At 35.4% G+C, this 27,978-nt stretch overlaps 2 protein-coding genes across 2 annotated transcripts in view; one reads left to right on the top strand and one right to left on the bottom strand.

Annotated features, from left to right (window-relative positions):
* AXIN2_1 (Axin-2) overlaps positions 1-25,987 on the bottom strand; it is a 45,236-nt gene extending 19,249 nt beyond the window's left edge. Inside the window, exons 1-4 of the mRNA XM_051210139.1 lie at positions 25,283-25,987; positions 16,217-16,534; positions 6,043-6,580; positions 2,104-3,626 (exon numbers count right to left, since the gene is read on the bottom strand). Coding sequence (XP_051070103.1) covers positions 2,104-3,626; positions 6,043-6,580; positions 16,217-16,534; positions 25,283-25,914 — 3,011 coding nt within the window. The 5' untranslated portion in view covers positions 25,915-25,987. The remainder of the gene's footprint in view (positions 1-2,103; positions 3,627-6,042; positions 6,581-16,216; positions 16,535-25,282) is intronic.
* MS3_00002543 (uncharacterized protein) lies at positions 22,740-23,579 on the top strand (the record flags this gene model as incomplete). The annotated part of the gene is made up of 1 exon (XM_035731846.2): positions 22,740-23,579. One exon carries the CDS (start codon positions 22,740-22,742, stop codon positions 23,577-23,579), a length of 840 nt encoding a protein of 279 aa, XP_035589812.2.
* Positions 25,988-27,978: the final 1,991 nt, after the last annotated feature.

Here is a 27,978-nt window from a genome sequence, read left to right as displayed (position 1 = left end):
GAGGTTAAAATTACTCAATGCTTTTCTTTATACGAACTGATCCTTTCTCCCTGTATCATATCCTTATATGCAATCTTTATTTATATAATATTACTACCACTGAGGTATGGCAACCTGGACCAACGCATATATATGCCTGGTCCTACCTTGTAGATGACTGACTAACCGAACTCGATATTCACCGTACTTCAAGTTAGCTCGATTGAACAAAATTCATATCATTAGCTTTCATTTTAAAAAGAGTGGCTCGAGGTCAATTACACAAATGTGCACCAAGCTGCCACCAAACATACTATTGCATCAGAATTCAGTATACCAAATCTCACCATCAAGTTGAAAACATATCACCTCTTGTTTTACAATCTTCACAGTGTAGTGCGGAGGTCGACATATTCTGAATGCCAACATTGTAGAACTTCATCTCTGGATAAATCTAAATTGAAAATTGATTTAGTTTCGAGGATCTTATCAATCTGGAGAAATGATTATAGTTTCACAACCTACAGAAACATATCATCGGCATCAAAAACCAATGAAACAAATTGATGTGTGTTATTTTAAGGTCGATCACTTTCATAAATATTTCTTTCATCTTTAGAAAGGCACGATCATTTGAGTTACTGGTTATCCATAATTAAGCTACTATCAGAGTCGACAGTAAGACTTCTTCTGCGAGAGTTTCCGCTTTTGATCTTACCGAGTAACCCAACAGAGACATAATGTTCCAGTTAACGTAGTTTTTTTAGATTTATCAATGACAGATAAGTCTGACAATCGCATTAATTTAACAGAAACTATCTGGCAATCTTTGTTGACATCATCATGATATAGAAAACTATATAATGTCACCATTAGATGTAAACAGTGAGGTTTGTTGGTTTATATTTAGATCAGATGAGAATTATTACTTGAATAATCAACGATATGAAACTAACTTTAGTGAGAATTACATAAATGGCACAACATACCTTAATAACAACAAGAATAACTAGTAATAAATAGGAAGGTGACTACAGTAGGCTAATTTCTCCCCCTCGAAATGCAAAATGTTGCTTCAGGATTGGGTTGCATCGACACCCGAACTAATGATAGGCAGTGAAGTAATTGAGCGTGTCGATCGCTTCACTTATCTTGGAAGTCTCATCAGCCCTTGTGGTCTGGTGTGTGACGAAATTTCAGCACGGATACAGAAAGCTCGACTAGCTTTCGCCAACTTGCGTCATTTATGGCGAGATATCCGTTTACCAACTAAAGGACTGGTTTGCTGCGCAGCAGCTCGTTCCGTCCTACTTTATGACAGTGAAACATGGCCGGTAAGAGTAGAGGATATCCGTAGGTTACTAGTATTTGATCATAGGTGTCTTAGAAATATTGCTCGTATATCCTGGGGCCATCGAGTAAGTAATGCAGTTGTTAGGAAACGGGTACTAGGTAAGGATGGGACATGTGTTACGTATGCCCAACCACCGACTGCCTCGACGTGAGATGTTTTGTTGTATAGGAGTAGGTTGAAAGAAATCTAGGGGAGGCCAGACCAAAACATAGGACAAATCCATGAAGTCACTGACAAGTGGACCGAGTCATGTTGGTAGGTGTAGACTACCTACCTGGTTGGGGACCGCTAGATGATAGCAACCGATGGTTAGAGACCCTGAATGACATGGCTCAAAATCGTTTGCAATGGCGCAGGTGCATACACTCTTTGTGTTCTCCTAAATTCTAATCTTCTGAATTCTTCATGTCCCTTTCTTTTTTCTCTTTCCAAATTTATTTCACTGGATTATACTCCTTGAATAACATCTTCAAACCCTAATTTTTCTGATTACAGCTTATAATTTTACTACATCTAGCACTACGGGATTTGAATCGACCACTGCATCTCTGGGCTAATGTGGTGTGGCAACTCGAACTGATGTACGTACGTACGAAGTTCTACGTTGTTATTGACTGACTGACTGATAGTAGGCTAATGTTTCATAAAGTATAATACTCGGTAGATAATTTTAATGTCACACAACAAAAAAAGTGTGAATATTTTTACTTAAAGGTCCCCCCCACCAATATAATACTAGTAATCATGTAAAAATAATAATAAACACATACTGGCTTCGATTTTCTCGATTGTTGTTTACTTGTTTTCTTAAAGGTAGTTGATCGTATGCAGATGATATTCCTGAGTCAAAAGTACTCGATGTATCTGAAGCAGTAATAATGGGCAATTGTTGACTATGACAAGTAGTAGAATTTTGAGGTTTATCATTTAATTGATGAATATAATTACAATTACAATAGTTTGCTGATAAATGATCATTTAATGCTGATGGTGAATGTGTACAATGAATACAACGATGACATTCACATGGGATCATTATGCCAGGGTGTTGTTGACAGGTACCAGTAGTAGTAGTGGTAGTATTGTTAACAGAACATGTAGAATTCAAATTAACACCAGGGATTGGGTAAGATAGTGATGATGACGGTGATTCGTAAAAAGATTCACATTGTTTACTTCTTCGTCTCAACCTACTACTACTAAACGGATATGCATAATTTGGATTTGAGGTTTCTTTGAATTGACTTGATTTAAAATATGACTCTTCGCTTGCATTTGTATGATTCTTTCTAACATAATTATCGTCACCATCGAATATTCCACGTGGATAATGACGTATAATTTTCTCAACTAGTTTAGCAGTTACTTCACCATTGACAAGAGCTAACTCTGTAGTTGATGATGATAAAGCTTGCAAACTAGCCGCTTCTAAAATTGATACAGTGTCTACTGTATCATCCATAATATCTAAATCATCACGATGATGATGATGGTGATGATGTAAACGATGCTTTTTTTCATAATAATTACTTACAACACCACTATCCCATGAAGCGATAGACCGTAGATCAGATTTATTAGGTCGACTGAAACTTCGATAAGTCACATTACCACCAGAAGCAGTAATATGTCGTCTTCGATGAGAATTATCCGATATTTCTGTCCTGTTATTATTATTATTATTATTATTATTATTATTATTATTATTATTATTTGAAGATACAAAAGAAGAGTCTGTAGACGAAACAACTACTGTAGCAAATGTACTTTTTTCCATTAATTTTTTCATTTCATACTGTTTAACATTAGATTCACTGCGTACAATACCAGTTGTATTATGCTTCATTGAATTTACAAGTGTATCATCACATAACATTGAAGGATATGGTGTATGCATCAAATCATTTTGTTGTCTTTTTGAATATGATAATAATAATTGGGTGTCAATATTCATATCGGATTCATCTGCCCAAATTCGTGAACAATGATCATCTAATATTTCTTGAGCATTTTGAAATTTATTGACATTATTCAATAATTGTGATCCAGTATTCATAATCAATGTAGAATTATGAGGATAATTTAATGTAGGTTGTTGAATAGTTGAAGAATTTGTTTCATTCATTATGCTATTGGTAGTATTTATAAACGAATTAGATTTTAATTGTGACCAATTTGATTGATCTAAATGATGTGATGAATTATGTTGATTAACAGCAGACATGAATTCATTTGGATCAGTTTGTCCTATTGGTAGAGTAGTTTTAGACTCTGTTGGATGTTTATCATCAACCTATTCAATGTTAAAAGATAAAAACATTGTTTCAAGTTCATCTAAGTAGTCACATAAAAACTAGATGTTAATTTAATAAAATCAATTTAGCGAGACTATAATTTATGGACCTAACTAATCAGAATTAGGATAAAAGGTCTTCGATTTTGGCACGAAATTCACTCATCCATTGGGATAAATAGAGTCACTAACTTCTAATCTGAGCCATGTTGGTAGATGCAGACTACTTGGTTGGGGTCCATGTGACTATCGTAACCAATGGTTGGAGATTCTTGGTGATATGGTTCAGAATCGATCGATCACAATGGAGTCGGTGTATACACTCTGTGTCTTCGTTTAAACTAAGAGATTAAAACTGCCTCATATCTTTTTTTCTATCAACTAATTCTTTCTTCCTGTACTATATCATTATATGCAATCCTTCTTTTATATATCATTACCATTGAAGTGACTACTTCTATAAATTTGGTGTTGATCTTGTTGTGTTAATGAGGTATGGCAACTTGGACCGATGCATATATGTGCCTGGTCCTACGTTGTAGCTGACTGACTGACTGTTTTGGCATTATAACTGATGTAAGTTTGTGATGAAAACCCTAAATCTAATTCCTAACCCTAACCATCAAATGTAAATCATAATCCTTATTCTTCAAACTGCTTCATAACCTTCATTTAGCCCTAGTAAGTAGGTAGACACTCTCAAGGTTACTTTAGCGTCGCTCAATAGTCGTCCATAAATTATAGTCTCACCAATCAATTAACAATTATATGCAAATCTGCATGAAATTAACGGGACCTATGAAGATAATTAGTAAGAATCGGTTAACAGAATAATGATTTTCTCTTTAAAAAAACTACTTGAAGTAAACACTGATGAGGTTAAAAATAACAATGAAGAAAACTTCACAATCAAACTACTTGGTTGAGAGGATATGATGTAACCGAAATGTTTGATATTCTTATGAATGGCTAAGCCATAACTTTGACGTCCAATTTAAGGTGTACAATAGTGTTTAAGTAGTCTTATATTAAAGTTATACATCATATCAAGTTATATAAAGTTGAATGGTTCTCTAACAGTCGACTAAGTGTTTCTCTAACTGTCCATAAAATAAACACTTGACTTTTTCATTGTTGCGTCGAACCCTAAAGAATCTTCCCGTTGTGGTTCTTCTGCGTTGGGCAAGACATATGCAAACACATACTCCCACTAGAGCATAATCCGAATCTAAATGTATGCTCCAGAACGGACGAGTTTTCTACCGAGCTTTTCGCATGATGATTGATATTGAAATGGTTTATTTGAGTTCATTCTTTGGACGATTTTGAGGGTTTCCATGTTAGACAATCACTCTCTTTATATTTTGGGTTGCACAGTAAGATTGAGGACTAAGTTTAGAATAGTTCACTTTTTATCATAGCCTACATTTTAGATCCAGTATTCCTCCGTACACGACTTTCCATTCGTTTTTCGAAGCATATTCTCAATGATGATACTAAAAATACTATATTTGTGTGTGAGAGCATGTGAGAGAATTTCGAGAGAGCGAGAACTGACTCTCCCCACTCTCGTCCGTATCAGGGCATTTGAGGGGCGTTTAAATGAACATAGAATTTTGTCTGTAGTTTAGGTTGTGGCGATTGTGATTAGTTCTACATTAGAGAGTCTTCTCGTGAAACCTAGACTTGTCCCAAGGAACACTTAAGCTACACAAAATGAACTAATAATACTGTAGAACTGTAAAATTTACAAATTAAATCGACAATATCAGCACATGCTATAATCAATAATCACCAAATCGATATTCAAAATATCGAAATAAGTCAGTAAAAGCTTTCCCAACTATGAAGAAAGGCCAGTAAATGAAGCGTTTCATATAGTGTTAAATCTGCCCCCAAATGCCATGGTACGACCGAGAATGGGGAGGGATCGCTCTCCCTATCGAAATGTTCTCACATGGCCACACGTATATAGCCCCTCTGCCAGGGAAGTCCTACTCACTGCTTTCTCATGGCGGGGATGTTGTTTACGAAATTGAGAGCACGAAAAGCAAATGTCCAGCGATCTAACCGCGTTGGTGGATACAGAGAGTCCACCTAGGGAAGTTGGAAAACCCTCACTCCAAATCAATGCTGCATATGGGCTTCAGGATCCTGAGGGAACAAATGGCGTATGAACCAGTCGTTGGTCACCTGCTACCATGGGACTGCCATGTGGATCAGACGTTTAGGTCAACGGCTCCGGGTGTGACCCCCTAAGAAAACCACCTACTCCAGTTTGAGCACCCAGGCAGTATCACAGCCCACACACAAATCGAATGATTTATGTAGCGCATACCTCTATTTGGTACCTTCTTATACCAATGTTTATGTGTTTAAACAAAATAAAATAAAATAAAAGTAAAACACAACTTACCTGATGATTAACAAGTGACATTAATTTTTCTAATTTACCACGTGATTCTTTTATTTTCTCTAATCGATCTGTTAATAATTGAACAAATGAAACTGGATCTGATTCAGCTAAATTTGTTTGTTTTCTTATTGTCCAGTTTATTTTGGGAGGATTATTATCATTATTATTATTAGTAGTAGCAGTAGTATTAGACTCTTTTATGAGATTATCCGATTGATGTGTTTGTCGTAAATTAATTGAATGCACATATGGTAAATCAACATTATTTGATGTTGAATTCACTGACTGCATTGTTATTACTGATGAAGATGTGATAGGTGCTTGTGTTAATAATTGACTTGAACCGTTTCCAGGATGTGGATTATCATTACTATTATTATTATTATTATTATTATTATTATTATTATTATTCATAAAACACGGTTGATTTGTGAATTGTGATTGACTGTCACAAATGTTGTTGTTATCATGTTGTCGTTTTGAACTGGTTGTATCTTTTGCATGATTGTCTATTTGTTGTAGATGACTATCAGTTAATCTAAACAACAATATTAATTATCAAGAATTAGATGTAATAAGATAAATGAATTAAACAAACGATTGGTTAAATGAAGTTTTATAAAGACTGGTTGTCACTATTGATTGATCACTGGGTGGTGATCAATGTCATGCGTGTCTAGTTCTTATTATTAGTGCAGATCGAATGCTATCGATTATGTTGCAATGTGGTCACCAGTCTAGGTGACTCGACATTGTGATTACATCACAGTCCTACAAGAGGTCGGTCGCGGTTCGGATAGCTCAGTGGTAACGTCTCTGACTGTGAAGCTGGGTGACACGAGATCGAATGCGCCAGGGAGCACCAGTTCCCTCAAGATTACAAGTACACCTTGCTGACGAGTGCCAAGTAGCACGAAGCCTGGATCCAGGGTTTCCTGTTGACTACCTCCAGCTACCAGCTAAGAGACTGGTTGTATTTGTCATATATTGATTTCAGTTGGAGTGGTTGTGTATTGTACTGTGTAGAAGAGTCCCAATACTAGGACGAAACATCTATCTAGTGTTCTCTGGTTTTTAATAATACTGTAACTGAGACTATTCTATGACGGATACAACGTACAAATACTTCGTTAGTGAATTCAATCCATCAGTTATAATCAGCGGTGGGCCTGATGTAAAGATATTTTAGCCCAAGTTGCTACATATCATATTAGGACAGTGATGAGAAAAATAATGATACCAATTTAAGTGAGAAAGTAAACATGAAATATATCAAAATAACCGTTATTTGTAATGATTTGTATTTCTCTGTTTTCTCTATACTTTTAGCTGAATTTGAGGTATCTGTTGACGCATAGGTTTCAATGACGTGGAGACTAGATACTAGGGTGAGATGATAATTTATGAACAACCTTTGAGCGACATTAGACTGACCTTGAGAGTTTCCACTTAATAAGTAGGACCAAATGAGAGTTATAAACCTGTGTGGGGAATTACAATTATAGTTTACAGTTGATGATTAAGTTTAGGAATTAAATTTCGGTTTTTCATCACGAACTGACATCAGCTATAATGCCAAAACTCTATTTATCCAAATAGATGAGTGAATTTCACGCAAAAATCCGATACCGGTTATCTTATACATGATTGGTCCGTCCATAAATTATATTCTCATCGATACTAGTTATGGAAAGATTAATCTAACCTATAATCAACTGATTTCCTCCGAAATCTGTAAATAAACAATCAAAGGATTAAGAAATTCATCGACAATTGACTGATCACTGGATAGTGATCAATTTCATGCGTGTCATATTAGAGTTTCCTACTGACTACCATCCTTTGAATGCCTTTGATTTTTTTCCAAATATGGTATTATTCACAATTAAGGTATAATATCGATTTTGATTCCACCGAAGAAAACAAAAAGCCGATACTGAACTATGACGAAACAAAGAAAATTCTATGACAAAATCATATCACTTATCTCTTAATCAAGCACACTTTAGATTATTTCATTTTAATAAATTAGGTCAAATGTATGAATCCCCTCTGTATGTATGTGTGTGTGTGTATGTACGTGGAATTGTTATGCGATTAGAAAATCTATAAAATTTAAAAAAATATTCCTTTGTAAGTTTACCGGGATTTTATTTGTACATGTTCCATTGAAAAGTAGAATAATCAAAATATTATAAAGGCTATTCACATTCACATTCACATAGAAACATTTATAGAAAATGTGCATAATACAGAAACAAAAACAAAAACATAACATGGATAGATAGACAGACAGACAGACAACAAACAAACCGATTTTTTGTGGACAAACAATCAATAGGTAAACAACACAAGTAAACATACATACATACATACATAGAAACAGTTATGTAGATATAATCCGATGACAAAAGAGGCAAAGTTTTCCACGTGTGTATATATGTATGTATGTATATATACACATAAACACATAGATAATACATAAGGCTTGTCATAAAGTACCGTCGCCGCCATTGCCGCCATAGTTAAAGGACGCTTTTAACCGACAAATAAAAATAAAGTAGATTTGTTTTTGATGTTGAAGTGTGTGTGTGTGTGTGTATTTATGTACGTGGATTTTCATATTGAATTATACACATATCACCGCTTTTTTTTTTAGAAAAACAAGCTTTAACTATCATCATTCTGCTTGTAACAACATTCAACAATATAAATAATAATATTCATGATACTAATAGTAATAACAATAGACCTATTAGATTGAGAGAGAGAGAGAGAGAGAGAGTAAAACTGTCTTCATTTCATTAAAACACTAAAACGAATAGAGTATGTATGCATGTTGCATATACCGCAGTGATCAACGCAACCAATTTGTGTTGGTAAATGACAGTGTATCAGTTAGTTATGACAGGATTAATCGCGGCAATATGTATATATGTGTATACTAACATTTAAACAAACAGTGAATGCACTTCCGTGACTATGCATAATACATATCAATGAATGTATAGGGTAGACAACAACAATACAGCTGTTAAAAATTATTAAAGACGCAGAGAAATTATTATGATTATTGTTTTTAACAGTAGTAGTAGTAGTAGTGGTAGTGTATGTCTGAATAAGTAAAATCGATAGAGTTTTGTAGAAAACGAAAAAAAGCAATGAAACAAAACGAATTCATCACGAAAAAAAGCTTGATACATAGATTTAAACAGACTTATTTGTGAAAGTACAAAGAACATTACACTTGGTAGGGTAAGGTAAGTTAGAAGAAAACAGCATAAGTGATAAATGTTCATGATCTATCATGTATTTTTAAACTCAAACATAACAACAAAATGATTGCGTAATCAGTTTATTAGTAGTATATTTCTTTTTAAAAAATAATCTTTGTCAGAAGCCGTGACCACTGGAGCCGATCCGTGTCGGGTAGAAACAGGTATCTACCTCAGTACAATGGAAGATGGTCGCGCAATTTCGTGGATTGGTTGAGATTAGGTATTAGCACCACTGGATGCTGGCTCAGTGGTCCAGTAGGTTAACCGTTCGTGCGCGAGACTGAAGGCCGTGGCTTCGAATCCCATGACAGGGATCGTGGGTGCTCACTGCCAAAGAGTCCCACAATAGGACGAAACGGCCGTCCAGTACTCTCATGTTTTCAATGGTGGTCTAGCATCAATCGGTTCACGATCTCAATCAAAAACTAATAGAATTAGTTAGACGTATTTCGCCTGTATAAATGCCCTAAAGTAAGTTTAAGGGGTGTCCTCTCAATGTGTACGGTATAGTTAAATTTCATATACCACCTAAATCAAAAATCTATATATATACATATTAGAAATATTTAACAATTGTAAAAGGTGTTCCTTGATACACTCAAAAACACTAGGACAGTTTCATTTCATTCTATGTCTATAAGACAAAAGATTTGACCATCATCCTCGATCAGTATCCATCAAGGTTGTTCAATTATATATATTTATGTTTAGTTGCTTAATGAATATCTTCCTGAAGGTGATGCCATCACTAGACAACTTTTCATAGATTATTGACAGCTTAATTAAAGACTTTTTAATCAATTTTAAGTATAGAAACGACAGTTTTATTTGTTATGTATTCTAAGATGATACAGTGTTCTAAGTTCACCAGTTAACAATCTGGGAATGTTTTGACAACGTTTCACTCCCTCTAAGTTCAATATGCAATTACTGGGTGTCTCCAGTCTGATAACAGAAAATAAAACAGTGGAGAGCATTGACGATTTTAACAATCTTGAGTTTTACTATCTTCATTTGTTAATAGATAGGTGATATAATTTCATCACGCTTATGAATAAATTGTCTGGCTTTGGTCAACCTGAATTGCTTGATCATCAAAGGGGAAGTTTATTACTATCTTTGAAGGTTTCTTAGAAGTATTGCTCATATGAGGTAAGACTGTCAAGCACATGTAGTGCTATGAAGTTACATCTGTTGGAATATTTGGGATAAGCATTACACATACACAATAGCCAATTACTAATTGATCAACATACGAGTATATCAGAGAGATGATAATGGTAATCAAATTAAGAAATGAGATTAGTCCATGAAGTGATTGATAGGTAACAAAATCCACTTAATAGTACTGGAATAACGTATAAATATATGCTAAATATTGTTGAATAAGCGTTAAAAATTCCAATCATCAAAAGTAATTTTCAAACTACTTTTTAATAGACATCACTCAGTAAGTTCAGTAAACTTAAATATTGAAATGTGTCTAGTTTACTGGGTCATAACTCAACATTACACAGTGTACTATGCAGAAAGACTGATGTTCACGTTATAAAAAACTAGCTGAATTATTTGATATTTAACGTATCCTATAAAACATACATATGTGTCTTCCCGTTGGTACTAAAAACTACAAATGATCCGTCATCTCAGAAATATGTGCATCATGAGAAGATTGCCGATGTTTTGTTAGATATTCACAACGATTTTAGCAAAGTTGGGTAGTGGTTAGGAATGAGATTCAGAAAGTTCAGTGGACAACGAATCGGACATTAGAAACGTAAGGTAGTGGGATTTGGAGTCCCGGTCTGAATATCAACACTGAGATGCAGGTACACCCAGTTAGCGATTTCCAGATCAGATGAAACAAACTCTCTGAATTACATTGACAGCTACTACACATAAATTACGCTTCGATTTACATTTATTATGTGATATCTAGACATAACAATCAACTAAGGAATCGGAAGAATAGATGGTTTGAACATTCTTGTGTACTATTTCATACAATTTATTTATTCGAACACATAAATATTGGTACAAAGGGGCACCGAATACATATGCGCCATATAAATCATTCGATTTGTGTATGGGCTATGATACTGCCCGGGTGTCCAAACCGAAGTAGATGGTTTTCTTATAGGGCCACCACACCACGAACCTTCGACCTAAAGGTCTAGTCTACAAGGCAGTGGAGTAACGTCAAGAGATGCAGTTCCCATGGTAGCCGGTGATCAATAATTAGTTCATGCACCATTTGTTACCTCGAAATTCTGTAGCTCATCTGCACTATTGGTTTGAAATAAGACTTTTCCAACTCCCCTAGGAGGATCATTCATACAAGCAAGATTTAAACTTATGACCAACTCGGTTCTAAACCAAAATGTCTTAACCATTTAATGTACTAACCCGTATAACGGTTTAAAAATCTATAATCAATAAAGAATAACTTCTAGTCAATCTATATGGTGCAAGCGTTTTATAACACATACACACCACATAAATGAATTTACCTTTGATCTTTTTATTTGTATATACATAATGGTATTCATTCTCTTTTCTCTTTATTGTTTATATATGTATCTATGACTAAAATATTGACTTAATATGTATCATTATCTTTTGTGTTCTGTTGTGATAAAACCAGAGAAAAAAAGAATCTTTTTTTGTTACATATCACTATTTTCTTAGTGAAACAATTACTTTGAATAACTGAAACATTTGTGTGTCGGAAAATCGCTTTGTAGTTACAATAATAAGAATAAAGTGAATAGTTGCATCGGAACGCACACACACACACACAGAAACCCATATATAGAGACGGTAAGATATACATCCAAAGAATATTGGTTACTAGTAGTATAGATGTAGAATGAATAAAAGTATTACTTAGGTATAATATAGAGCCGTTTACTTATTACTACATGGACGACAAACATAGAAACTTACTCAGAGACATAAAGACACCATATTCACAATATTTTTTTAATACGATGATGACTTAAATGATACTAAAATTCATCGAGGAAAATTATTATCAGAAGGGGTTTGTGGAGATTTTAGAAATTTTCACAGATTGAAATCATGAGTCAGTTGAAGCTAGACCACCATTGAAAACCTGGAAGCACTGGACGGCCATTTCGTCCTAGTATGGGACTCCTCCGCAGTAGCTTCAATTGACTCATGATTTCAATCTGTGAAAATTTCTAAAATCTCCACAAACCCCTTCTGACAATAATCATCTGCTCACTAGTGACTGACTTCAAGAGATACTCCTGGAGTTCTAGTGAGAAGCCGTCACCAGTGAAGTACAACCAGGTCTGTTGTGAGATATCAGCTCACTGAAGACAATGGTATATGGTGGCGCAACTTCGTGGATTGGTTGAAGTTAGACATTAACACCGTTGGATACCAGCCGGCTCAGTGGTCTAATGATTAAGTGCTCGCGCGCGAAGCCAGTAGGTCCCGGGTTCGAATCCCGCGGGGCGCGGGACTGTGGACGCGCACTATTGAGGAGTCCCATACTAGGACGAGACGGCCGTCCAGTGCTTCCAGGTTTCCAATGGTGGTCTAGCTTCAACTGACTCATGATTTCAATCTGTGAGAATTTTTCACTCAATTCACATGTATGTAAATCAATGAAATTCTCTTAATAATCAGTTACTATCAATATAGTAATAATAGTAGTATATGCTAGGACTGATTTTTCTCAATGTGAGTATTATATTGTTCTATTCAACTTTACAATATCAAATAAACTTTATGGTTACATATAAAGGAGTATAAAAGAAAATTGAACTAACCAATACATAGAGAAAGAAATGAACTACTCTGTTACGTGTAAGGTATGTATATATATGTACGTGTACATATTCGAATAAATTTGAAGATCAAAAGATTAAGCGGCATTTTTCACCTTGAGAAAACATATTTAGTAGTAGTAGTCGTAGTAGTAGCAGACTGTACATAGTTGACTAGACATAATTATAATACTAATATTAATGAATGGAATTATTTGTTAACAACACGAACCAGTATACTACAGTTTTACCATTCCAATACTTATATGAAGGTAAATTGGATGATTCCATAAAACAGTTAAGCTTAAAAATATGAATTTTGATAAGTTTAAACTTAGTTGTTTGAGAGTATTGAATGTTAAACAAACCGTAGACCTGAATTTCCTGAGTTCCACTTCAAGATGCAACAGTTAATGCTTATTGATGAGTAGTCACAAATCATGTTGATAAATGAATCGTGTTTTTTTATAGTTTTTCAACGGTTCATATGGGAGGGAGACAATAGCATCAAGAGATCTCTCGCCTTTATGTTGAATGGTGACTGATACTGGAGGATTAACTCAATTTAGAGATGATGAATTTTTGCCTAAGGGATTAACATTAATTGGAGTAAACATTGAATATCAAAAAGTACTGAAATACCTGTGTTGTCATAGTATCTAAAACAGTATATACATATGACGTTTACGTTCTGCAAAGAATACCAGATTATGAATTCAGTTAGTCAGGATTTAATTGACAACATTTTCAACTTCAATAAATAAATCATCTCAATTCTAATGTTATCGATAATAACCATTTTGATGGAGTTTTGTTCTCTGAGCTGGATAGTTTGGTCGTGGAGCTTTCATCGTTCTTTTGAACGACATCATTAGCACAAACTTCAGATAGAAGTAAAGTGTTTGAATTTCTTCATATGCGTTTCACAGCTTGTTCATTCTATTCCTTATTGAAATATCAGGCATCTATTTGAAAGTTAGTCATTAGGCGAAGAAACAATTCATGAATCAATTATGGTACAACTATTCGTTTCATTGACTTGACATTGTGGTATATTTTGTAATATGATCAATGAAGAATTAGGGCTGATAATCAAGTGTAATTTCTGCTAAAAAATGTATAGACCTACAAAACTCATATACCTTGATTAATTGTTTGTTAAGTGACATTTAATTTTGCTTATTTTTTCTAGAAATTTTTTGTTCTACTAGATGGAACACCAATATATATATATGTTAGATGATCAGTCAGTCGGTCGGCAACAACGCAGAACTTCGTACGTACGTACATCAATTCGAGTTGCCATACCACATTAACACAGAGATACAATTGTCGAATCAAATCCCATAGTGCTAGAGGTAGTAAAAGTATAAGTAGACGATTGGTTGTGTTTTTTTTTTTTTAGATATTAGTTAAGTTGAGATTTGCCGTCGGGAATTCAATCGTATTCGAGGTCGGCAACTGACTCTATATTGTATTTATTTATTTAATACATATATTCTGATACAATCAGACACTAAATATGAACATCATTGAACGGCATTCTATTCACTAGTTTAACAAACTTCAAATATGAGTGACTATAGTACAGTCAGAGCTATTCTATACAACATTATTTTAAATCGACTTATCAGTAACAATCGTTAGCAATGTATATTTGCAATCAATTCTTATGGAATTGATAGAATTGAAAACTTATATCATCCAGTTATGAATCAGAAATGTATATATACTAGGACTATTCAGTTCACAACTGACTTCATATGAACGTGTGAAATATTCATAGATTATTGTTCTAGTCAATAAACGTATTGAAAACATTCATTCACTGGTTTACTTCTTTCTTTTAACGGATTATGATTTGGCCCCCAAATGCCATGGTATGGCTGAGAGTGGGATGGGACCGCCCGCCCTCCCTCCCCCCCTCTCGAAATGCTCTCACGTGGTCACGCGTATACAGCCTCTGTCAGGGAAGTCCTACTCACTGCCTTCTCGTTGCATCACTGTTGTTTACGAAATTAAGAGGACGAAAAGCGAATGTCCAGCGATTTAACCGGATTCCAAACCAACGGTGCACATGGGCTCCAGTATCCTAGAGGAACAAATAGCGTATGAACCAATCGTTGGTCACTGGCTACCATGGGAATGCATCTTTTCACGATGCTCCACTGCCTTGTGGGTTAGACCTTTAGGTCCAAGGCTTAGGGTGTGACCCCCTAAGGAAACCACCTGCTTCGGTCTGGGTACCCAGGCAGTATCCCAGCCCTCACACAAATCGAATGATCTATGTGGCGCATATCTATTTAGTACCTCCTTGTACCAATGTTTATGTGTTTAAATAAATAAGTAAATATTATAATTTAGCTTCTATATAATTCGATAGATAAGGCTTCGTGATAGAACTTAGAACGGAAGCAGACAGACAATATAATGCAGAATACTTGTAATATCAATAAAGTACTATCATCATCATCATGACAACAAGAAAAGAAACACATACTCAACTAGGAATACATGAAAAACATTGAAATGATAGATAGTTATCATTATTTTCTTTAACAAAACAAAAACAACAAAATTTCCATTGGTGTCAAGCTATATTGTGTAAACATATAACTCTATCTATTCGCCCAATTTTCCATACAAAAAAGAGAATAAAACGCCGGATATTTCTTATTGGACATTGTTTTTTCTACACGTGTACATACCACTATTGTACACACTTTTGGAACTGGCTAATTTATTTATTCTTGTATATATGTGAGATTTACATAAGAAAAGATGAAATGATCTTACACATACACATAAGCACACACACACACACATACAAAGAGATGATAAGTACTAAATGTATGTATGGGTAGTGTGCATGACAAGTTACGGACAGAAAGGATAGAATACAAAATGACCACCACGTAATAAGTAACAATTTGAGAGAAAGATATTTATTAACAAAATGAGGAGGAAAAAAGGCATCATAATCGATAATCACGTATAAAAACAAATAGTACAATACAACCATCATTACTATTACTACTCCTACTACTACTGATGATGATGATGATAATAATAATAACAATAAAAACTAGAACAACATACATGGAATCATTCGCTGTTGCAGGCATTTTAGGAATATTACCAGGTAGTGAATGATCGTCAATATTAAAGAATTGATGACGACTAATTGATCGATGGTGATGATGTGATTTACTTGACTTATCATAGTGAAAATCAGGTTGTGCAAAATGAATAATTGGTGATTGGATTGTTGAAGATGTCCAACTGGTAGTTAGTCGAACAAAAGGATTTGTAGAAATTTGTTCCGAAGTTGAAGGTATATTACAATTATTATTATTATTATTGGCAAGGTTATAATCTGGAGTGAATAAGGGATGAAAATTCTTGGCGCCAGGAGATCTAAAAAAAATGATATGCAATGATAAATAGACTTTGTAAACTAAATTAAAACTAAAAAAAAACTATGATTTGATACAGATATTTTGAACCATTGACACATCCTATGATAGACAGTCAAATGGAATACATATTTTTTCAAAGAGTCAACCAAATCCAAGCTTAAACAATGAAAACAATTACTGGCTTCAATCCTTATATCAACAATATAGTTTGAAGAAGTAAGTGATTGAGACATGTTAAAATAATGAATATCAAAAAAGAGCAATAATCAAGATGACATACAAGCACTACCTTTTTATGTGTTTGAAATAACCTCTTAGTCGCGTGTTGATATCAAACAGTGAACCACTGGAAAACAAAATCACCAAGGACTATTGGGACCTCACAGTTACAAATGTTCAGTTTTCCAAAGGTTTACCATAAAATACCAATATCTTTGGCGTATTGATTCAGAATTATGTGTTCCAAATATCAAACTCACTACTACAAAAGAGTAGTGGGAATTATTCAAATATATCAATGATATCGATTTTCCAATATTTAAACCTAACAAGCAACGTACAACCTGACACATAAGAAAGCTGGTTCAACTTGGCACACTTCATCAGCGCAGCAAAATGAAAATATTAAAACAATAGCAAGAATAGTAGAAATGGTAACAGTATCAGATTGGCAGAAAAGGTTAGACACCGACAGTATGATTCGGGAAGAAAAAATGAGTTTTGAAAATAAAACATGAAAGTTAATTAAGAGCATAAGATCTAAGGAAGGATAAAAAGGGAATGGATCTGCTCCATTGTAACTGATTCTGATCCATCATTGAAAGTCTAAATTTAACAACAGGTTTCAGTCTAATTGCCGATAACTTTATAGAAGCAAGAAGTAGATAACACAATCGACGATATCTGAAAACTACCCTACTTCGGTTGAGATTTTATGCATTTGAAAGTATAAACCATTTTTTATCAGTTTAGGAAGTTATATCGTTTCTAAGAGGATTAGTTATTAATATTATCACCACATGTATATAGGGAAGATTTCTTTTCACAACAACATCTCAGAGGCTTAGATTGGTGTTCTGGACGTAACTGGCTGGGCTAGGTAGGAAGTAGGACTGACAAGTACTGTAGACTGATTGTACGTGTTTCATGCGTCGTCATTGCTCCGGTCGATAATTCATTGTTCTCTAATTGGGCACACAGGCCAAAACTTATAACACAAATACTATCGACCACTTAACCTCTTCTCTCATTTTTAGTAACCAACTGCTTTCTGAATTTCATCCTTATATTGAATATTTGGTTGATTTTTCAAATTGTTTCATAGAAAGTGAAGAAATATATTTCTAAAGTTGAGATCATGAGTCAATTGAAGCTAGATCACTATGGAAAACCTGGGAGCACTGGACGGCCGTTTCGTCCTATTGTGGGGTTCCTCAACAGTGATCACCCACGACCTCGCCTCACGGGACTCGAGCCCAGGACCTATCAGTCTCGCGCCACGCGCTTAATCAACTACACCACTGAGCTAGCCTGCATCCAGTGGTGTTAATGTCTAACTTCAACTAATCCATGAAATTGACCGACACATCCATCATTGTCATCAGTGAGTTACAATCGCACAACTGACCCGGTTGAAATCCACTGGTCACTACTACTTCTCACTAGAACTCCAGGATATACCACTTGAAGCCAGTCACTAGTGAACATATGTTGATTAGTATCAGAAGGGGTTTTGTGGAGATTGTAGTAATTTCAACAGTTGAGATCATGAGTTAATTGAAGCTAGACCACCATGAAAAACCTGGAAGCACTGGACGGCCGTTCCGGCTCGAGAATGATAGGTCCTATGTTGGAATCTCACGAGGCGGGATCGTAGATACACACTGATAAGGAGTCCTACAATAGGACAAAACGACCGTCTAATGCTTCCAGGTTTTCCATGATGATCTAGCTTCAATGGACTCATGATCTCAACTATTGAAATTACTACAATCTTCACAAAATCCCTTCTGATACAAATATATTTCTGTATATAGATTGTTAAAAATAAAACGAAAGTCATCGTTATCATCATCACAATATACCTTTACATAAAATTAAGCAAACAAAATATTAAAAAAAATAGTCATAAAAATCCTCTATTCTATTTAAGAGAATATCATTCACACAAAATGGAATTTTATGAGTCTCTCATTCTCTCTCTCTTTCTCGTGCACTACCTTACACACAAGCGCATGTTCTCTGTTCTGTAAAACGTTACGCTTAATTTTTCTCTAGTTTTATTGCTTTGTCGCTATTTTTTTGTTGTTGTTGTTTGTTGTTTACTTTGATGTGTGATTTCTCATTTCTTCAAACAGATAGATAGATAGAATCATAGGTGGTGTCTTTTGATGTGAGATGCCGACAATAAATATTCAACGTTTTCTTATAAAATAACCCTTTTACTCTTTAACATATGCACATACACGCATCCATTCACATCCCCCCCCGCATATACTTTCGTGTGCACTTAAAACATTCATTGCTTTTATGTCTAGTGTACTGACATAAAATTTGTTTGATCGTACATGTATGCATACATATATGTATAAATGTCTTTGTGTGTGTGTGTGAGTGAGCGTCGAAAGTTTCCATTTCGGCATAAAATGTTCTTTTTTTATGATGTTGATATTCTTGATATAAAAAAAACAGAAGCGTAAATGTTAGGTAAAAGAGCGTTTATTATTTTTGTTGTTGTTGTTGCTGTAGTCACTATCTGCTACTACTACTACTACTACTACTACTACTTATTTTCAATACGATACTACTAATTTAGTGTATGTATCTAACTATGTGTGTCTATTCACTATTTGCTTATTACACCGATTACTATTACACATTAGTAAAAGAAACACATAAAAAGTGTAGAAACAAGTTAAATGGTAAAATCATGTTTAGATCAAAGAATAAAATTGAATTATGAAGAGATTAGTTTCTTTTGTCAAATGACCTTAATTTTACATAAACTATATGTAAAACCGTAAGTGATATATATATATATATATATCAGATGGGTTTTGTGGATATTATATGCTCATATGCTCACTAGTGACTGGCTTCACGAGGTATATCCTGGAGTTCTAGTGAGAAGTAGTGACCACTGGAGTTCAACTGGGTCTGTTGTGAAATAGTAACTCACTGATGACAATGGTGGATGTGTCGATCAATTCCATGGACTAGTTGAAGTTAGACATTCACACCATTGGATGCCGGCCAGCTCAGTGGTCTAGTGGTTAAGTGCTCGTGTGCGAGACCGAAGGCCCTGGATTGGAATCCCGCGAGCGGGATCGTGGGTCTGCAGTGCTGAGGAATCCCACAATAGGACGAAACGGCCGTCCAGTGCTTCCGGGTTTCTAACGGTGATCCAACATCAATCGGTTCATGATTTTAATCAAAAACTTAATAATCTCAACAACCCCTATACTAGTAAAATGAAATTAGTTGTTCATTTGGCCTACATATACTAGGCATAAACCTGTTCAGTATACAATATATCTTCAATTAGGTTGTAAGTTCGAACCACATTCCACTCTGGTTCACTTAAGCAAGATAAATAATAATCACACAAAAGATGTTTTCAGAATTAGTATAAAAATAATTTTATCCGTCTCACAAAAAATGGATTAGAGTAAAAGAGGCTTATGAAGTTGTTATTGACTGCTGAATTAAGCTGTGTTGATTTCTAAGCAACTATGGTAATTAATAGTCGGAGATATTCGGTAACATGACTTAAAATCATTTACAATGGAGTATATCCATTCGTTTCTTACCTTAACATGATACTGTTACCATTTCTACTATTATGACTGTTATCCTGATAATTTCATTTCACTGTGCTGATAAGTGTGGCAACTTGAACCAACGTTACGTTTTACGTTGTTTGTGACTGACTCACTGTTTCTTTACTGGACAATTCATTAAATTTTGTTAACAATACAAAAGTAAGAATGTTTCAGCAAGAAACTAGTTTTAACTACCATTCCCATATGTCTGGATATCGGATATAAAAATCGAGGAAAACTTTTAGTCCTACTTTTGAATTCATCAATTAAATCCCTTAACACCTCAAAGTCTCTAACATATAACATTCAAAACACTTGGCCTAATTTCAGTATCTCACTCCGTTATCATATTCGTCACTAATCTAGTGAAAATCTGTTAGTTACTCTTTCCATATCGATTAGTATTCCCTTGACACAAGTATCAGCCAAACTAAGAACGTTCAGTCTCATAGTACCCCATTCACTAAGTAAGAGTTTTAGAACATTTAGTTTCAACCTACATTGCTTTTGTAAGGGCTAATAATACTGACTGCCTCGATCCAAGGAGAATCAGGGTTCTAACCAGTGACATGGTGGTTATAAGTTGTGTTTTAAAACCAGTAAACCACCATTATACAAAATTTTGTCTCGTAGGCTAGAATTATAGTAACTGGTTTTTGTTTTTATAAAAAGTGATGATGTTAAGTAGTTGATATTTTAATTTACAGTTTAAAGTGTAAAACAGCTGATATTAGACTCAATCAGTCATTAATTAATGCAGGACCTAGCACAAGTTACCACGATTCGCATAAATTAACAAAATGAAAAAAAACTCTAGTATTACTTGCTTGGTAGTTCCATTGTACGTGAAATATGCTTTAAGGACATTTGTGGTCAAATGCTAAAAACTTTCAAACACACTGTCCCAGACTTTAAGCAATACAGAAATGATTGTTGCGCAACGAAAAAATATCCCAACTGCATTATACGTGACATAGACTGACAAAAGCCAAACACGATCTTCACAATCATGATAAAACTAGACTATCCACTCAACAACAAATCACTGCTAACAAAACTCTTAAGACAGTAAAAGTGGTTGACTCTTTCTGCTACCTTATTACTCGTCATCAGACAGATCACTAATGGAGACAGATTCAGATGCGGGATTTTCCATTTGTAAGAAGCGAAACGTGGCCAAAACGTCCCCATATTGTTCATCAATGAGTTCGAAACTTTGCATCATACTAGAATATCCAGTAAATAGAGCTATGTCATTTGTTTTAAACTAATGAATTCTCCAGGGAAGTGACTGATTTTTAGAAAGTCATCTAATGAAGGCATTACCTCTAGAAACATTTCTGGATATAGTTGGACAATTCTGACGGACTCCACTAGATGATGGAGATTAAATATTTCATCGTATTTACATGGGGTGAAATGGAATCTTTTTAGTATTTTAGGGTTTACCGAATGCTACATTCTAGTCGAGAACTACCTTTACAATTGACTGTTGCTAATATCGTTATACCAACATTAATGTTACGCAAAATTAATGAATAGGAATTGAGTTGTTAAACCCAGCAGCAATAAGTTAAACTAATTTATTCACCGGATAATTGGGTATGAGCTACACTAAATGTGAAGGCTAACGGTTGTCCAAACCAAAGTACGTGAGAAGTCACTCAAAGATATGAATCAATAGGTGAAAGTCGACTGCACTAACCACTGCAGCCGCCACTCTCCAACAATCGTCTAATGAGATGTATACACTTCCAATCGAGCCCAGATGACTTACCTCCGGCTCTTTTTAAAGATGGTGGTTACTTTCTGGCTAAGGAATTGACAATGTTGTTTACAAAAGTCTGGGAATTAGAGAGTGTACGAACGTCATGGAATGAGTCGATAGTTGTCCCTATCTTTAAAAAGGGTTCACGTCGTTCCTGTAACAACTATCGGGGGATGAGTCTACTTCCGATTGCGTCCAAGCTATTGGCTTTCGTCATACTTCGTAGGTTGTTCAAAACCCGAGAAAGATTGACTCGCGAGGAGCAGACTGGGTTTCGTTCTGGTCGAGGATGTATTGACCATATCTTCACCCTCCGCCAAATGTTAGAACACCGTCATATTTACCAAAGGCCAACCGTAGTAGTTTTTCTTGACATCAAGGATGCCTTCGATTCGTTGTACAGAACTGTTCTCTAGGATTGTCTATTGAAGAAAGGTGTGTCTGAGAAGTTTACTAACATCCTAAAAGCCCTATATAAAAACACCTCAGGCAGAGTGAGGGCATACAACCACCTTTCACCATTGTTCCATTCGAACAGTGGGGTTAGACAGGGTTGCCCAATCTCACCATTCCTCTTCAACTTTGCCATCGATGACATCCTGGAAACAGCTCTGATGGATGCAAGTAATAGCGGTGTGGATCTGTTGCCTGAAGAAAGACTTCTCGACCTTGAGTATGCGGATTATATTGTCTTACTGTGCGATAATGCCCAAGCCATGCAATTCGCACTTAATCAGTTGGCAATCAATGTCCGTGGGTATGGTATGTGCTTTGCACCTTCGAAATGCAAAGTACTTCTACAAGACTGGCAGGATTCTAATCCTGTACTCACCCTGGATGGTGAGCAGATAGAAGTAGTCGAGAAATTCGTGTATCTAGGTAGCTGCATAAGTGCTGGTGGTGGCGTGAGTGATGAGATCAATGCACGTATAGTGAAAGCCAGAGCGGCTTATGCCAATCTGGGCCACCTTTGGCGCCTTCGTGATGTCAGTCTGGCTGTAAAAGGTCGGATCTACAACGCGTCGGTGAGAGCAGTTTTGCTCTATGTTTGTGAAACCTGGTCTTTCCGAGTTGAGGACGTTAGACGACTCTCTGTGTTCGATCATCGTTGTCTCCGAAGGATTGCTGACATCCAGTGGCAACATCATGTCAGTAATGCAGAGGTTCGGCATCGTGTGTTCGGACACAGAGATGATAATTCAATTGGTGTCACCATCTTGAAACACCGACTTCGGTGGCTTGGACATGTTTTCCGAATTTCGTCCCAGAGAATTCCACGTCGTGCATTATTTGCCGACTCTGGGACTGGTTGGAAGAAGCGGAGAGGTGGTCAGTGCATGACATGGTGTCGTGGTATGAAAGAAAGCCGCAAAGGACTGGCTTCTGTTAGTCCTTCACGACTCCCTGGTTGGGGTCCGAGAGATGGTGCAACACAATGGCTAGAGACTTTATAAGATATGGCTCAGAATAGAAGTCAGTGGCGATCCTGCTGTAACCTTCTTTTACTTTCTTCGTAAAAAGTGGCTGTATCTTCCTTAACCGAAAGATTTCTTGTGGTCGTACCTTTCTGTCTCCTCCGTTATTATTATTACACCACCTTACACTAATCTGTGGTCGTTATTATTGTTTTTCTTCTTTTCCTTATACGCACTTTACCTTCTTTTTTCTTTTCCCACTCTCATTGTTTTGTGTGGCGCATATATATTTAGTTCCCCCTTGTACCAATATTTATGTGTTCAAATAAGTAATAATTAAATATACACTTCCAATAAATGGTTGTCTAGTTTTAGTTCGGTTAATTTTACCCAGTAAAAACTTGGATATTTTATTAGTGTTTATTGGTTAGACATCAACCTCGCTAAAAGTTCGTCATATAATTTAGTTTTTAAGAAAACCAGGAATTAGTTTCTTTTGCGCTTATAATCACGTATTGGGCTATTACTCACTCTTTAGTGTTTCTATTCTAAACCTGAGATCATATTTAACATTTCTTTCGCACAATATATATGTGTTCATGTTTCAGCGATATAATTTACGACCTGAGTTGGTATCGATTATATTCAATCCGTAATTGATTGGTGGAAATAAAATATGGATTCAAAATGACTAAACATTAGGAAGAGATTCTTCCCTATTCTTTTTTACCAACAGTTTCGTAAATATTTCTGGCATTTCTATGGTGCTAACATTAATCGGTCTTTGAAATATCGAATCATTTAGTAACAGTAAGTTAAATAAATCATACATTGGCCACCAAAGATGGTATAATATGCAAATATAACCCAGGATTAGAGGTATACCTCACTAAGTATCAATCAAGGAGTCCTAACCCTTCATATATACAACTCAGCTTCGTAAAGTATTGGCAAGTAAATTATGACGTAGTTAGTTAAAATTTGAGTTACGGATTGATTGTTGAACTTTTACTACTGTAAAATTGTTAGTTAAGTCACTTTTAACCAGTAAATCACAGGTTAAAACTATATCCTAACTAATTTATATTGGTACCAGGTAGTATCATTCAACCTTATGGCAGCGCGAAGCCAAGTACAAGTACTTATTGAACTGTATAAAGGGATCTTACGGGTTGAACCGCTGCCTTCAACTAAGTTAAAACCAGAACCCTGCCTAATCAACTTAGTGCTTTCCATCGAAAAAAAACGTTGGAAGCGAACATAAAGATATCATGGCTATATTTATTATTTTAATGTTATTGTGAATATCAGTAAGTCAGATAAAAAAATCGTAGCTGGTTTGCAAAACCATGTGAATTTATGTATAAAACAGTCTGAAAAGTCTGGCGAATCTCGACTCTAAACATGAATCTCAATACCTAAAACCCAAGTGGAATTTTAATCTCATCTGAAAATATGAACATGGGTATTAAGTAGGAGCTAGTTAATAAATTTGAGTCCTGTGCTTTAGTAAAACGTCCATTTAAACCTAGTATCTAACATCCCAATAACTCTAGTGATAGAACTGACTTTATCATAGTAAACGAATGATGATTCGGAAACAGTTGGTTAGACGGAGGGTTGAGATGGATTATATGGACCGGCAACTAAGTAGTACTCAAGGAGTGATATGGCAAACCTACACACTAAACATTCATGCTCAACAGGATAAATAAAACTGAGAAAACAATTATAGGACTTACTGATCAGCAGAAAACCTATTGTATTCAGAAAATGACTTGTGCTTAGTGCGATTTGATCGACGACTTTCCAGTTTATAGTCTGAATAAAGAAACTCGAGGTACTTGTTTCGTGTTTTTTTGTCAGAACAGAGTGGTCCACTTGAAGTTATACATAATAAATTGCTGGGACATGCAATGAAAGTAAGGAACTCGGGATAATATTTTTGCTCCAGAAGACTTTTTACAACATTCTGTGCTGAGTCAAACAGACACCGATCAGGGGGTTGTACAGAAGCATTGGAAGAAAGACCTTTTTTGTACCCATGATGGTAGGACGACAGGCACTCATTAATGTTTTGTTTTAAAATATAAGGAAGCGGAACTGCATGTGAAGCACCTGACTTTATATAAGTCCTATAAATAACTTTAGCGACTTGAAAAAGCTTGTCAGGATTGGACAAGTCAGCATTTGACCGGAAGCCCTTGCAGGCAAACCAGAAATCAAGAAGATGACTTGCAGAATGTTTATAGGAAAGAAATTTGTTGAAAAATTCCACACCGTCAGAATCATTCAGTAAATTGTCTAGATTTATGCCCCAACGGGATTGATCGAGATTACTCACTGAATCCCGACTATCAATCACAACATCCATATGTGTACTATCCAACAGTCAACAGAGTCTATACCGTAAGATGAGAACTTTTATGTATTGCGGTAGTGTGAACAAGGCTACTCATTGATACAAAAAAACAAAACATGATCCCTCAATTATTTCGCCTCAGATAGTGCGTCATTTTTTAAGAAAGACTTCTAAACGAATTGATTTTTGATGTCAGTCTCAGGTTCTTAAAAGTAAAGATAGGATTTCAAGCGACGATTCAATTCTCAGAATCATTAGTATTGTGGATATCTAATCTCTTTATGAATCCGTCAGCAGAAGATACTGAAATTACGTAATCTGGTGGAGCAGTCGAGTGATTTGCCACTTAATCCACGTAAAGAAACTTTAGAAAAGAACTACTTTGTCGTAGTTGAGGCACTGAGAATATCATCTAAAATGATTAGTTCTAGCTCAGGAAAAGTGCGTGGTGAATTGATATCTGAATCATTTTTCCTTATACTGTAAAGTATTATTAGGTCAAATCGCAATCTGTGTTGATATAGCAAGAATAGTATACATCTCAATTTGTCTTCACAAGGCAAGTCGTAAAGACCTTTAGTCATTTTGATTCTTCACTGTTGAACCTTTTCAGTTACATTAAATTCGTATTCGGAACAAGAACTGGTTACTTGGATCATGTATTTCAGGTGGGATTTGTGATTGCCCCATAAGACCAAGAAGCTTCTGGCAACGACCACCTTGGAGTTTTTTGTAGTTGTAAAACGGTTACTAACTATAACTCCTGGATCTATCGTCAATTACATTTATTGCCTAGCTCTGTAAATTTTTGTAATGGCTGCCCTTAACCACCATATGTTCGGCACAATTTACTTTTGATGGCCAATTACTTGCTCATTCAACCAGTATGCTTAAGACTTTCTGTATTACCATCTCGCTCTTCGAGCTTGACGTGATTCATTGATCTCTCACCAATAACCTGAAATATCCACTGTGCAATCATTGAAATGTCTCTGAGCCAAATCATCCGGCAGTGAAGTCGATTAATGTCAAACAGTCCACCGGTCCCGGCAAAATAAAGGACAATTAATGTGTATCATTTTCTTGCACGCCATAAACTAGTCCATGTAGCAGAGTAAGGATGCAGTCAAGACAAACATGACTCTCCACTTTGTGCTTAGCCCACTTGGCGCAGTCCCCCAGAGTTGTCCCCGGCACTGTTTAAAACATACGCATGGTTCTAACTTGAAGTCCACGACGTCGCTACACCCCATTTACTTAAAGAAGAGATAAATCTCTCAGAACAAGTGCAAAGGTAGACAACCAAATGGGAAACAGGGCTAAAACATGAATCTTATGAGGGCAGACTACAACGACCGGGATTATTCTCACTAAGCTACAGGAGAATAAGAGGTGGTCTGATAGTGGCACACAACACACTAGGCACGCCAAGACAAAGCATACCTATATAACCTTTGAAACTTTTTTCGTTTATTATATATTTTTTTCTATCCATCTTAATATTTGAAGTCTTCTTAAGCTCACATTTATGATCATTACTGTTATCACTACTATGACTGGTCCCTCGACACATTAGATATTCTTTAAATCCTATTTGTTCCCTCTAAACATCCAGAGTCTTTAACTAAAACAAATTATCTTATGCTACACTTGAATAGATTAACTTTCCAGATTCGTTTTTATCTTCATCATATATATATAACACAGAAATTGGTATTTAATAATCCTTTGTGATTTTCATAGCACCATTCGAAATTATTATTGCAAAAAATTTCATACTTATATCAAGTTTTACTCTTAATCCTTTTACATAAATTTGCGTGTATTTACTCGAGTGCACTAAAATACCTTTAAAAAAATAAACGGTTTACTTCAGAGGTCGAGATTCATCACACTCTTATTATCATGATTGAACCCTGTCACTAATTTTTCATTTCTTTTTCTCTCTCTCACTCTTTTCCTTCTATATAAATATTATTCTTAAGCATATAAAGTTTGTAATAAAAACAATATCTTGTGTTACACTTAAATAAATTAACCTCTCAGTTTCATTTGATCTTCACTATGTGTATATAA

The sequence above is a fragment of the Schistosoma haematobium genome, chromosome ZW (assembly GCF_000699445.3).
Source record: "Schistosoma haematobium chromosome ZW, whole genome shotgun sequence".
Classification (NCBI taxonomy): domain Eukaryota; kingdom Metazoa; phylum Platyhelminthes; class Trematoda; order Strigeidida; family Schistosomatidae; genus Schistosoma; species Schistosoma haematobium.
This window is presented reverse-complemented; position numbering and strand designations above follow the sequence as displayed.